Consider the following 14,726-nt stretch of genomic DNA (forward strand, 5'->3'; position numbering starts at 1 on the left):
AAATACATCTGAGATTTTTCTCTCTTGGAAACAGAATTCATGGTCTGAGATCTAATTTGCCCGCAGACAAGAGGTATCCTATGTTACTTCAGTTCTTACCGCACAATTATCTATTAAACTCATCCAACTGTAAACTTCACCAAAACAGAAACTGGCTCCTGCACCAAGCAAAAGGAGAAGAGCACTCAAAACTGTAAGAACTTATATTACAGCACTTATCGCCTCTGCTTCTAGAAAGCACCTCACACTACTGTGATATGGGGAAATTTTAACATAGACCATGTTTTATGGAAACATAAGAAAATATAGAAGTTTGCCATTTAAAAATTATTTTTCCAAGAAATTATATTAACATTTAAGGATACATGTATTTTTACACCTCTTCCCTAACACTGCTTTTTCTGTTCAAGGTAACAACAACAACTAGCAATCCATGATAAAAGCTGTTTCCTTTTCCTTTGGCTGTTTTTCAGTATAGTCTAAGCGTTTTAAGTCATGGTCATAGCAGTCCAGTCGTGCTCGCTTTCTTCCTCTTGGTATGGCTAAAGACCACTTAATATAAATAATGAAGTACTTGCTACTTGATAGTCCATGATTATGGTATTTTGCTATGTTTATTTAGAAATACAAACACACAACACTTACTTTTTGATGTAGTGTCCAGGTCTCTGTAGCACACTTTGGAATTGCAGCACAGAAAGTGTAAACCCAAAGGAATAGGGGGGGAAGTAACAAAAGCCACGGCTCCACAGAAAAATAATGCGGTTTTCAGAATGTCTACTACTGCATCAAAAAAAAAAAAATGCAAGAACCACATGATGTAAAATGACTCACTCTGCCAAGTGATTTAATTCAAAAGAAATGTTGATAGATAATACACAGGTCCAATAAAAATGAACGTGGATCTATGGTCCTTAGATCCAGCCAGTTCCCTGGCTGCTAACCTGCCCAGACGCAACTCCGGGGCCAGGGGAGCATGGCCGCGGGCAGAAATCCTCCTGCCGCCCCCTGCAGAGGGAGGGCAGAGCTCCTTACCCACACACAGCCCCTACCTGCCCGGGAGGAAAGGTTGTCAGTGAAAGAGCCAAGAAGATCCTCTGGGTTGCAGAGAAGGTAATCTCTTCAGAGTTATCACATATGGGAATATGTTAGTTTTCCCTCCAAATTATCCCAACACTGTTGTCCCAGGCAAATACAGCGTTCAAAGTCACGGGCTACTAATCCTTAAACTGAATTTGGGGAAAAGTCATTGTGCAGTATGCACCTGCCACAGCGTGCCAAGAGTTTTCTTTCTGATTCATCTGGAAGTCAACTGCCTATTGCACGTCCTTCTCTCTCCTCACAGTCAGGGTTACTTGTGCTGGGGTTTTGTGGGTTTTTTCATGGCTGAAGACTGAAATCCATTTTGGCAGAATGATGCAACGTCAGATTACTGCCAGCCCGTAAGGAAATGGCACTGTCGTTTACACGTGCAGAGGGGACTGACTTCTCTGCATTAAATGAGGTGAACTAAATGACTTGAAAATTTACCTCCAAAAGGCAAGTGGTAGGAGACACAATGTCTTCCTTGCATTTTTGTATTGGAAGTAAAATTATTTATTCTTCTGAGATCTACCTTCCATTTGAACTTACCTGCTTTTTCAGCCAACTATCACCTGCAGTTACATTTGAAGTGCAGGAGAGTGACACCAGACTGCACATTTTTAGTGAAAGCAACTGCCTAAGAGCTTTGAAAGTCTTTTGCTTGATTCTGGAAAAAAGCAATCTGTGTGTATCACTGTAGGACTGGGTTGGTTTTTTTTTTTAAGATTATTAAACAAAAAGCCTTAGCTGACACTGTCTATATCTAAATGACACTCAGGATTTTTGCCTTTAAAATTTTACTAGCAGAAAAATGCTACAGGGTCTCCTTACTCAAGGAAAACTATCCAATGCACTGTCATTCACACACAAAGCTTCTGTTTTTCTTAAGCACAAGCTATTCAGGTTGTAAGTATTTGTTTCTGACCGAGCCGCTTTTATTTTCAAATCGCAGGATTTTCTACTGTGTCTAATGAAGGCAACTGCCAGACTTACAGGGACATCGTAAGCAGCATGACTCTCTCTCCATTTCTCATCTGCCAGATCCTCAAACACTACGTTGTTAGAGAAGTGAGTTTCTCCATGCTCTACAATGTGGTAGGTTAGCCATATACAAACCAGGATTTTCAACTAAAACAAAACAAAACACCAACAACTTTGGCTTCTATTCTGAAAATCCAAAAAGTCACTGACAAGACTACGTTTGTAATAGTGTAAGTAGAAATTTTACTTTTTAAAAAGTAATAATTAAACACTCAGTTACATAAGGTACCGATTTGTCAACTGGATAATCAGTTGGAAAATTGTTTCCAATATGGGCTTTAAAACATTCTTTTACGTACATGCAAAATATAACCATACCTCCTCTCTGCAGAAGAGAGACCACTTGTTGTCAAAGCAAAAAAAAACATGCTGGAAGTTGTAATTAATATGAGGAGTGGCTCTTGGTAAGAGTTTTAACTACAGTCATTTTATCAGTTGTTCAGAGAGATTCAATTCCAATATTAAAATGTTCTGTGGAATAGCAGATATAAAATTGATTAATTGGCACAATCACAAGTTTACAGAGAGTTAGAACTAGTGTCAAACATTTTGCCGTTGCTTTAAATACTGGTCATTTTTCCTTTGGTTACTTCCTATAATGCAGTATTTGTGGTAAAAAGACAACAGTGTCAGCTTTTCACACAAAGTAAACTAATTACTGCTGTTGACATTTAAGAGAAAAAACTATTTCATCACTTGGTAAGGACATATAAAGTATAGTTTATTTGGCAGAGGAACTAAAACACTTACTACAACTCCAAGAGGGAGCTGAGGAAAAACTACACTCTTCATTCTTCTCCTCACTTTCAAGGTTTCTCATGAAGTTCAATTTGGAAATTATGATTTCATCAAGATAAGATTAGGTCTCTAAATAACTGGCCCACCTGAAGTAAACAGCACAAGGTTATGACCTATTTGAGTTGCCTATTATTATCTGAAATTTTATGTTAACTACCTAGGTTTAGGTATTATTTTCATATCAATCTATAAAGTACTTCCAAATTTTTGCAGACCTTAAGCTTACATGTTAAGGCACTTACCATTCAAGTAAAACAGTTTTTATATAAACAAGCCTGGGAGATGGAGAGAACATTTTACTAGAACATCCATTCTTTTTTTTTTTCTTGAAAGAAAAAAAAAATAACATTGACCAAATATTTATAAAATTTTGCATCAAGAGAAAGGTTGTGTTTTATTATCTGAAATGAGCACAAAGTACACCTTCCACGATAACACTGAAAGCAGTGCAAAGACTGACAGTGACCTTTGACTAAAGGTAGTTCTGTAAAAAGAAAAATACCAAATAAATCAGTGCCCTGCTTTGATTGTTGTAAAATTTTTTTTTACATAAAAGTTGGTCCAAACTTACAAAAAAAGCACAAATGTGCATAGTTCAGAAGATCTGAAAGAGTGCCATAAAAAGCTGATGTCCCTAAATTTAGCATCCACTTAAAACTGCCAAAATACAAAATAAAATTCAGAACTAGAGTTTGTGAACATGTACAATCAATTTATCTAGTTTTCCGACAGCATGAGTTTTAAGCATTTTTAATTTTTCCTACTGTATGCAAGACCCTTTTCCACATAAAAATAAAGCTGTTGAATTAACATTATTCAAGTCTGTTGAATTGCTGCTTTAAACTGCAGCTAGGAAAAAAAAAAAAGTTTTTCCAGATAAAAATGATGTGCCTGAGGAAAAACAGATACTCAATATGGTAATCCTCTGCCTCGCCCTCTCACTGCAGATGTGCTAATGTGTCCCCTGTATCCTTGGGAATAGCCAGGTCCTTGGGCAGGAGAAGTCCAAGTCTGTCCATGCATGTGGCTGATGCCACTGGGATTTTCCTGTAAGTTACTTCCGTAGTTATAGTTGTGCATCTTCGTGGGCAAAGAGTGCGTACTCTCTGGCCCTGCAGAAGCATCACTGCTGCTCCCCAGAACCGGAATTGGGCCCTGGCTGTATTCAAACCTATGGTCTTTATCTCCACTAAATAGCATGGGGCCAGTGTTGAGGTAAATGTCTCCATAACTAGTTACTGAGCTGGGAAAGGATTCTGAAAAGGCCGACGGAGGAGGGCCACCACCAGAGTGAGATGAAGCAGTACTGTAGTTATCCAAAGACTGAATATCGGAGTTTCCAAGGAAGCTCCTCCTTTCTAATGCTCCTGATGATCCACTTCCTATTCCATCGCTACCGCCATAATGGGCGGATGAGAAGGAAGATGATCCAAAGCTATCCTTGTAGTCTGGGCCTGTTACGTAGGAGTCTCTAGCCTGGTAATCCACACTCGCTTGTACTGGCTCCTCCGTTGTCGCCTGAGCTTGATGCTGAGCAAGCAGCTGCAGAAGAGCTGCTTTCACTCCTGCGTGAGGATCTGCTCCTGAAGAGTTAGTTATAGGCAAATGCTGGTTCTCTGTCCGATAATCAAGGTCTTCATCAGTGAGAGGTGGAGGCTCCGGTGGTTCTGGGGGACGCTGGTCTGGAGGCAAGATCCGAGGGCGTTCTTGTTCGGGTGTTCTGTTTAGAAGCCTCATCTCAGACTGCCTAACCAAATCCTCTTGACCTAAGCAGATGAAAAATAAAAGCTTTGGAATAAAAATATACAATAACACCACCAGAAAGAAAAGGACTTTTCCTGGAACAATACAGGGGGTTGTTACTTCAGTTCTCATTAACTTCTTAGTTAAATGTATTGGTAGATTATTAATAATCTGTATTGGATGGATTATTTTGGAGAAGGCAGCTCATTTGCCTCAGGAAGGTGATGCAGGTTTCTCCTCAAAGTAATATTAGCAGGCAAACAGTTAAAGAAAAATGGTACAAGTTCCTTAGAAGAAACCAACCCAAATGTCAAGCAACATATAAACACTAGAAAATTCAGAGAGGTATCAGAAAAGATTTGCAAATAGGGATAGAAGTCTTGAGAGACCAAAGGCCACCCTATCAAGGAATAGCAAAACTTAAGGCTAAAAAAAATTGAAGAAAAAAACCCACCACCCAGGAAAACCTCAAAAAACACGCCCAAACCACTTGATATATTTCCTTCAACAGCTGCAAACACCACAGAGCAGTACGTAAACCACTATGTAATAAAACTGAAATAGCAATCCAAAAAGATCAACAACAGAGCTCTAAACTTTGAGACTATGGAATCCACTATTATACCTCAATGGAAACCTTCAAGCATGTGTTTAGGGACAGTTATGGGTTACCACTTACAGAATTTGACACTAAGAAATTGCTCTAGTCAGCATTAAAACCAAAAATAAAATACCCTCTCCCCAAAATAGGTTTTACCTAAACACACAAAATTGGCAAATTCCACCCCTGAATTTGCTAGAGGAGACTGTCTTCTCCACCACAAACACCACTAAGAAAACCCCAAAGCTCCAGAATAATGATCCCTGTAACTGCTTGATCAGAAATACTGTTGGCACTTGTGCACCTCTTAAGAGTGGGGATCATCTTTTGCTGTGTCTGCATGGCACCTGTTACAGTAAGACACAAATTCTATGATCCAGATGTCAAATGTGACAAAAATCAATTTAATCATCTCTCCTATACTCACACAGACTCATACAGTTAACATGTTAACTCTTTATCCCCAAACTGTCACGCCTCCACTGCTCAAGGCACCTGCTGGTTAGCAACAAAGACCTTCAGTACCTGCAGACGTGTATAATGACTTGATCAGATGTGGGTAGCCGGGTGCCGGAGATTCCACGTCATCCCGGCTGACAGACGCAGGAGTGGTGGGCTCTGGAGGTTGCCTGAGTTGTAATGACATTTCATTTCCTGATCCATTTTCCTTCTCCTCCAACACAAAATCTTTTTGTTTTGTTTGCTGAGCCTTTATTAACTGAGACAACAGAACAGCAAATGCACTCTGTACAGCTGCCTGGGCAGCATCAGTCTCAACTTTAGGCTGACTCAGTTGAGCAGGTGGTACAGGAGGCTGCGTGACGGTCGGCTGTTTTAGAGGCTCCTGTTCCGGTGGTGGTGGTGGAGGCGGTGGCGGCTGCTGCTGCTGTTCTGACTGTTTTTCACCTGCTGACAAAATTCCAGCAGGAAGATTTATTTTATTTAGTTGCTGCTGAGTCTCTGGGTTTACCTTAATATTCAACACTTGGGCAAACTGTGCCAAACTAACACTTGTTTTAGACTGTAGCAGGTTTAGCAGGATTGCCACTTCATTCTGGTTTAACTGCTGTCCAGTGCTTGTTTTTGCTAAAGACAAAAAAGGTGGTTTTTAAGTATTTAGAACTGGCATATTTCAGAAACTCAAAAATAAGACTAATCTAGCACGGCTGACACGACTGGCAAAGCATGGGTTTGGACAACATAGAAATGGAATGCTTTTACATATTCACTGCCTTTGGGGGAGTATCTCTAGGAAATGGAATAGTAAGATCCAATGTAAAGAAAGTGACTTCTAAGGAGTGTGCACACGCACTTGGACAGATGGGAAACATCAAGCTGGAGCTCAATTTTCCACAATACAACTAAGCTGGGGCTTAAGGCCACCTGCTTTAGGCAGCTGTAAGATTTCCAATCCCCACAAAATTTCCTATCTTTGAGATATCACATCCCCCTGCAAAACACACTTCCAGTCATATTCTGGCCCATTCTAATTCAGCATCTGGATTCTAACACCTGCTCAAGTGACCAGGCTCTAGGTGACCCAGAAGCTGGCGGTATAAATGCAAAAGCAAGTGCTGAGTTTGAAGGACAAGTCAATCAGTCAATAGCAGGAAAATGCATGTTTGTGATGATACACAATTTCTTCAATGAAATGGGAGTTTACTTGCCACAAATAAGAGATTATGATGATGCAGGGGAATATGAATAAGGAAGTCAGAATATCAAAGTAGTTTCTTAGTTTCAAACACACATTATGGTAGTTTATTTTGAAAGGAGAAGTGAAGCAGCATGGATTTCAACATGCCCTATGAGTAGATGACTTAGAGAAGAAAGTAGTTAAAAATTAAAAAATGAGCATGCATGACTGTACTGGCAGAGCCCGGGATTTTTTTTAACCCAGATCAACATGAACACATTCTGTTCTCTTCTACCCTGCCATTCTGCTAATTCACCAATATATTAATTCATAGCAGCTTCAAAGCCATGCCTGAAAAAATGGTCACAGGCAAACAAATCTTAAGTATTTGCCTTGCAAGACTAAGAGCAGCATAGCTGGAAACCACAACCCACTACCCTACTTGTAGATGTGCACCAGGATACAAGCACTTGGAACCTACTCAGGCAGGATCCAGGGACTTCAACAATTTTATATATTTACATGAATATAAAAAATAAAACCACCTTTTATTTGGCAACACAGAAAAAAAATTGTTTCTAATGCCTTGTACTGCTGGCTCTCACTCAGATGTCATGCTTAACAGTTGATTTTGCAACATCTGAGGGTGGTATGCTGAACGTTCAAACTTCTCTCAGACTCTCAGTGAAAATTAAGCAGAAAAACACCAAACAGGGAAACTAATCTACCTCTCCCATTCTCGGTTAGTTTCAAGTCCATTCCAAGAGCAAACTGTTCTCTGGGAAATGTGGCAGTTTCTACCAGAACAGAATTATTGAGCTCTACATAACTCCTGTTAAATTGTAAGATGCAATAACCAGGTGTCCCATTCATGAATCAGAACATTAGCAATTGATCCAAGGTGTTTTTAACCTCTTCTTCTGGGGTGCTCAGAAACAAATGCAAGTTTTGTTTAAAGCATGCATTTGTATATAGAGTTCTTTAGCGTGCCTTATTGATATTATCATCTAATGTGCATTATGGCTTCCAGAAGTGTTTCTCTTAATACAGAAAACACCTCTATGCTGAACTGTCTAAGCTCCACTGAAAATTAAATTGTCTTCTACCTAGATATATTTTTCTATGTACATATGGGCAAACAGCAATATAGACCTGAATGATTCCTTCTCTATTTGTTTGGTTTATTTTGCATGGTTAGTATTAATGACTAATAAACATAGTAGTCTCTCATCGTGCTACCTGTTAGAAAAGCACAAAGAAAATAACTACTATGCTTTGGACTCTTTAAACTTCTATACAGTTTTCATTTGCCAGGGGAAAATTTTTTAAGAGCTCCAGAAAGCCATGCTGGAAAACGCTGCCAAAACTTTACCCTAAACATACGGAGTGGCAGAAGCTCACAGCTGGCTTACAGTGAGAAACAGGATGAACAGGAGCAAGAGGCAATAAATTGCAATAAAATAGGATCAAAAGAACTATTTTATATATATCTTTGCACAGACTATTTGGAGCTCTGCTCTGTTGTTAAATGAAGAGTTGATTCAAGATGGTTACTATAAAAGAATTTTCAGGCCCTCTGAATGCATTTACTGTTTTTCTTCAGCTGAACTCCTGTATCAGTGCCACAGGATTTATGGTCACTTTGCACAATCAAACATGGTCTAAACTAAACTTATCAGGTATCCATTTGATATTGTTACTCTGTATATTTCTACATATCATGACGGAACTATCACCGAACTGCTGAGTATCTCAAATGGTGTCCACATGGGAAACCATTACTTTACTTTTTATATTATATTCAAAAAATTGGGTCTCCAAGCAAGATACTTCGGTTAAGTTTCAGAATTAATGGCTGTGCAATCTAGAGGTAGCTACTTCTTCTTATACCAGGTTTTGTGGGGTTTTTTTTATTTTTTTGCATTTATTTTTTTTACAACTTGATTCAGCCCCAACAACTTGGAAAGCTGAAGGCTAACATAACATGCAGAGGGAATCTGTTTCATTTGAAATGATGATTGTTCTAAAATCTGCCTTCTGATTAGTTATCAATACCAATAAAGCTCCTCCAATCTATGGAGATTGTGAGGAACTTAGAGCAGCAGCTAACTTGGGGGATTACAGAAGAATTTAGGTAAGAAAGAGATAAAATCCCCTCAAAATACAGAGCAAGGTAGTTGCTCTGATCAGACTGAAAAATTACGTAAAACTTAAAAGGAAAACCTAGTTTCCAAAAGCAAAGGTAAACCTTTTGTAACAAAGATTTAACTTACAATACTGTTCCTCCCTCAAGAATCCAGGAGACGTCAGTACTCTGAAAATAACATCTAAAATTTCTAGAGGTGCAATCCAAGTAGAAGGTAATTATAAGAACCGAAAATATTACTGACCAAGTGCTACACTAGAGTTGCCCTGAGTTTTGAGTTGGGAAGAAGTTTGCATGCCTTGTGGGGTGTTGGTTCTGCTCTCATCCATGCCTAGAGACAGATCCTTCCTAGGGACTTTAGTTGCTGTTGAGTCATCAGTCATGCCCATCTGCTTCTGTCTTCTGCGTTTCTTACTCCACAGCTCATGGCAATCTTGCCACAAAGGAAGGCTGCAAAGAATGATTAGAGATAATCAGTTTTATCCTAATTTTTTTTTTTAAATTTATTTATTTATTTTAACCATGTTGGTAAAATAAACGCTCAAATTATACATAATGTAACTTTAGAAAGACAAACCTCCTGGAACTCGGAAATACATCAGAAAACACCCAAAGCCAGCAAAATCTCAGATATGCTTTTTCTGGCTGAAATCTGATTGCCAATTTAATGTTTTTTGACAGTTGGACTTGATGATCTTAAAGGTCTTTTCCAACCAAAACAATTCTATGATTCTATTTCAGAAGCACAGGTCCCTCTGGCAGAAAAGGGGAACACATATCTTATAATGAGAATCAATATTACTTTATTGCATTCATACTTATGAAAAGCCTAATTATTCGTGCAATTCAAGACTTCAAAATCAACGCTGCACACTTGCTACAAAACGGAATTTGCAGAGTAACAGCTAACAGTTATCAACATGAAAGCAGTTTTTTTCAGGGTCCAGGTGACCTTTTGTCCGCTTGTAAAAGTACTACTGCCTCATGAGTTAAAATATTTGTCCACAATATCAGACATGGCTATCTAGTATTTATAGTTGCACAGCACAGACAACCAAGAAAGTAGGGGGGAAAAAAAAGTTGCAGGAATAAATAGCTCTTGACACTAGCAAAGTTAGGATACTAGGAAGAACAAGGGATATCCCAGTCCTTTAAGACAGACAAAAGCAGAGGCAAAAGTCTCCTAAGGAAGTCAGCTGCCACCAGTTCTGTCCTTCCATTACTGTTGCCTGCAGGCATCCCAATTCTGATTTCCTGGGGAACACAGAGACTCATCTCATAGATAATGGAAATAGTGAGATAGGCAGTAAAAATAGCACCTTCTGTTTTCCTATTACATATTAGTAACTGTCTGAGTAGTTCCCTCACCCAGGAACGTGGAAAAATGAGGTGACAGATGACAAGAGCCACCGGAAATCCAATTATGACAACTGCTTCCTTTAATTTCTCCCTCCGCACACCAGATCAAAGACCTGCCAGGTATTTAGTCAAAAACAACTAGAAGCAACTAAGAACTCATTGTGAGAAGTGTCCTATGGTCCTTGCAATCAGCACTATCACTTTCTTATATGAACAGCTATTTCTTCCCAAAGTAGAACTTTCTTCTTTCAAGAGAACAGCCAACACTTTCCTGTGCACTGTCAGAAGTGAGTGTGGTTCCTCTTAAATTTTTAAAAGGACACCAACAAGAAGTTTGTTTTGAATTTCCATAGAACAGATGCACTACCAAGCCCCAGGAAAAAAACCAAAAAACAATGAACAATTTCTCCTCATTCACTTACTTTAAAATGCATGTAAGCAACAAGCTGTACAAGTGGTTCTGAGATTTTAACAAATAGTCTAAGATTGCTGATTACTGATATTCAGACAGTTATATATACATAGTCATATTCAGGCAAGGAAACCTCTTAGCCTCATGTATCAGGAGCATTAATAACAACTTTGTGCATGTAAAAGGTAGGTCTCAAAAGATTTTAAATAAAATTCTTAGATAAAACTCAAACATTTCTTCCCAGTTGGTAACTAATTAAAAAGAAGCCAGTACAGGCTACCTTGAAGGTACAATTTACTCAAACAATATTAAATGTTCTATGTTCTGACAGCTATCTTAAGGGAAGAATGAAACCTGCAGATTCTATAATACCTTTTCATTGTTTTCCTCAGAGCCTGTTCCAGTATGATTTGTACTGATTAAAATAACAATTAAGTCACTGCAAAAACCCTACTGGACATTACAATACATTTCCTCTCAGAGAAACAGACAGGAAAAACCCTGCACAAAGTATTTCACTTCTCCTGCCTGTAAAACCAAGAATCTCATCTGGCACAGGAAATGATTTATGCTATTTCACTTTTAACTCTCAGGTACCTTTGCAGAATTCTATACCCAGTGTCATTCTACCATCAAAGAAGGCAATTCAGATTCACGGAGGACCCAAAAACCCTTGGAAAAAGTAGACATTGATAAACAGAGATAAAAGGGAAATGATGTTTTTTTCAACATTAGAAACATTCATATAAGATTTTTTTTTTAAATGCACTAAGTCAGTAGCTAGTTCTAGGAATAACAAATGAAACAGTTCTTAGATCCCCACAACCAGTGCTATCGTGGTGTAAGAGTCACTCAGTTGCACAACCATTTTAGTGCAGAATCACCATTAAATAACTGCACATATTAACATTTTTGTTCTGCCACAAGCTCCTTCAACTGAAACACAATGAGCTTAATGAAATCAGTGCATGTTCCCATTTCATAGAGGTAAGGATCATTACCAAAGGAAATTACTTACTCTGGAGGAGGCATTTTAGACGGTTCCACGTCTCGCAGAAACTCGCACTGAAGAGCTTGTTCGGCTGTGCAGCGCTTGCTGGGATCCAGAGCAAGCATATAATCGAATAAATCTAATGCAGCTGGTGGGATGCTACAAAAGAGCAAAATGGAGAAAAGCATCACATTTTTGTTTTGAATCACACACTTCTCTGCAGAATTTTAATGAACGCATCCCTTCCAAAATAACTAATCATTAAGTCCTCAGATAACTTACATCCTAACAAAACCCACTCACAACTTGAGCTTGGTATTAAGAGACAAAGATAAACTTCACCTTTCACTACCTATGCAAGCATATAAGCCAAGCTTTCTTTGCTTTGTGTGGTTTAAATTGCTTGAAACATTGTCCTTACAAAACAAAACAAACAAAACCACAATCCACACCTTTTCAAGCCAAGACTGTATTGTTACTTTACACTTTGGAATTTAGCACCCAGGGAGCTGCAGTTTTGATTGGTCTCTTTGCTTTAAGATATGTCTCACCAGTATGAACAAGATGATAAATTTCCCATGAAACCCACAGTAACTGAAGGAGGGGAACAAACCCTTTAAAATAAGCTTACAGCTGTTTTCCATAACTTTCACATGTGATATTTGCACAAAACTAGTCCAATGGCTGTAGTTTAGAGTAGTTCAGGTAACTCCTCTGTGTTGAATGAATTTATGACCCAAAAGACTGCAATGTTAACCAGACTACATATTTAGCTGTAGCCAGTTGTCCTAATAAAAAACAATTAAGTACTCTGGGCTAGGTTTTGGACAGGGACAACAAGCAGGTGTACCAATCATGGAAACCAAATGTTTCCTTAGGTGAATGCTGACAAGTGGCTGAAATTTTAGGGCCACCTTCCCTCTTCATGAAGCTCCTATTAAATAAGGGTTAATACAAGCTCTGTGAGTATCATGGGAAGGGTAAGAACCTAAAGCCATTTTTATTTACACTTAATCTATGCTCATTCTCCAGAAAATAGCGAAGTTCATAAAGTCTCCATGAAAACTTAACGCTATTAGTTCAGTCAACTGTAATTCTTCATCCTTACAAAGCAAACTCTTCTCTCAGTTTTCGACGGTACTGCTTCTTTGGTTTCATTGTGTTGAAATAAGCTAATTTTATAACATCAGGCCACACTGCTGGACAAGGACTCCCACAAATTCGGCTGTACCAAAAAGAAGGGGAAAAAAAGGGTATGAGATCCAAAACCACAAGTGGGCACAGCTGTCATTTTATTCTTGCATGTACAGTCAGTACAAAAATAAATTTTTAATGTTCATGTTCTTTTAGCTAAAATTTCTCTACTGTCCCATGCCCAACACCATTAAATAATGGTGAATTGTCTACGAAAGGTAATCACCCTGCACAGATTAATCTTACTTTAAGACATCCACTGTTTCTGCCTCACCCCACCCCAAGCATCCTCCACACAAATGTTCTGAAAAACTTAACCTACTATGTCTGGACAATACTCCAGGTATTTGACTTGGATATCCCAGGTTTACAGTGCTAATTAATTTTTATGCCCTTAGCTCCCAATGCCAGTGAAGAAAGATACATCAAATGGCTGAAAAAGCACTTTTCACCAACAAATTTAAGACTAAAGAGAAGTTAGTTGACACTGAAGACATAATCTTAGTAAAGCCTAAGGGCAGAAGCAAGATCCGACCACTAGAAAACCTGTGTATTTTTTACTTCAGTTACAAGTTTTATGTCTCATGCCTCATCTGTCTCCACAAATGGAGTTGCCCATAGTCTTATTCCTCCCCATCCATCCCCACACATTTTGTCCAACTGAGGATGGCTAAGTACAGGTTGACCAACACCACACTTCTGAAGAGGCAACTCACCATACATGGAAGGTTTCAAACTCTAATGCTGGCAGTCATAAAAGGACATTTTGCAAATACATTTCCCTATTTCACTCCTCCCATTTATTAGATTTAAACAGTTAGTTTAAGAGCCTATGATCTATTAGTCATGCCCCAACCCATCTGACCTTACAGTGGTTGGGGTATGTAACTTTCAGGAGGGAAAAGAAAAATAATAAAAAGAAAATAATAAATCTATCTTTTCCTATCAGAATTTACTTCAGTTCTATCTTTGAACATCAAAGTTAGAAAAGATAAATGTAGAATTGTTGACTGTAACATGATGGTGGTAGAGATGTTGATAAAATTGATGTATTACACTTAAGCAGTCAAAAATGCATAGTATCAGTGAAGAGGAAAAATGAGCTACAAACAGGAGCTTCCACAGCAGGAGAAGGAAATTACAAAATTCTAGTTTGCTGCACCAGAGGTACAACGCAAAGAGAAAAAACTTCAGCTGACAGCACTATAACATGCTTCGACGCCATCTAGTGCTCAAATGCAAAAATTTCCCAACTCACGAGTTTAGTTCTCCTTATACTGAGAATGACCACTGATATGCTTCGCCTCTCCAAAAAACTCCATTTTTCCAGGCCAGTTAGTAATACATTACACAAACATACTACTGTTTAATCTGTTTTGAAAAACATCTCAATATATAACTTTGCAATATTTTTTATTCAATTAATTTTTAAAATAATGTTGACCGTTTACTATTCAGGTTCTGTAAGTTCTGTAGGACTCATCCTCTCTTGCCCTTGTTTCTAGGAAGAGGACCTTTCCTCACTTACGAGGTCAATTATGATATCAGAATCAAGAGCAATTTTTACGTGCTGAATAAAGGGTGGAAAAAAAGATGCTCTGGTTCCACTGAGTTATATACATATCATTCTATGATTTATTGAGATAAGGAAGGAAATAGAATTACCTCCACAAAGTGTCTGGCATTTTGTAAGGGAACAGAAATATTCCCACATAAATAATA

At 38.4% G+C, this 14,726-nt stretch overlaps 1 protein-coding gene across 1 annotated transcript in view; it reads right to left on the reverse strand.

The window, feature by feature from the left end:
• Positions 1 to 2,824: 2,824 nt before the first annotated feature.
• The window catches only part of CDK13 (cyclin dependent kinase 13), a gene marked incomplete at its 5' end in the record, with an annotated part of 34,177 nt that continues 22,275 nt past the window's right edge, over positions 2,825 to 14,726 (reverse strand). The window contains 5 exons of the mRNA XM_075747037.1: positions 2,825 to 4,688; positions 5,792 to 6,352; positions 9,293 to 9,498; positions 11,838 to 11,969; positions 12,919 to 13,035. Coding sequence (XP_075603152.1) covers positions 3,832 to 4,688; positions 5,792 to 6,352; positions 9,293 to 9,498; positions 11,838 to 11,969; positions 12,919 to 13,035 — 1,873 coding nt within the window. The remainder of the gene's footprint in view (positions 4,689 to 5,791; positions 6,353 to 9,292; positions 9,499 to 11,837; positions 11,970 to 12,918; positions 13,036 to 14,726) is intronic.

This window comes from Balearica regulorum, chromosome 2, assembly GCF_011004875.1.
Source record: "Balearica regulorum gibbericeps isolate bBalReg1 chromosome 2, bBalReg1.pri, whole genome shotgun sequence".
Classification (NCBI taxonomy): domain Eukaryota; kingdom Metazoa; phylum Chordata; class Aves; order Gruiformes; family Gruidae; genus Balearica; species Balearica regulorum.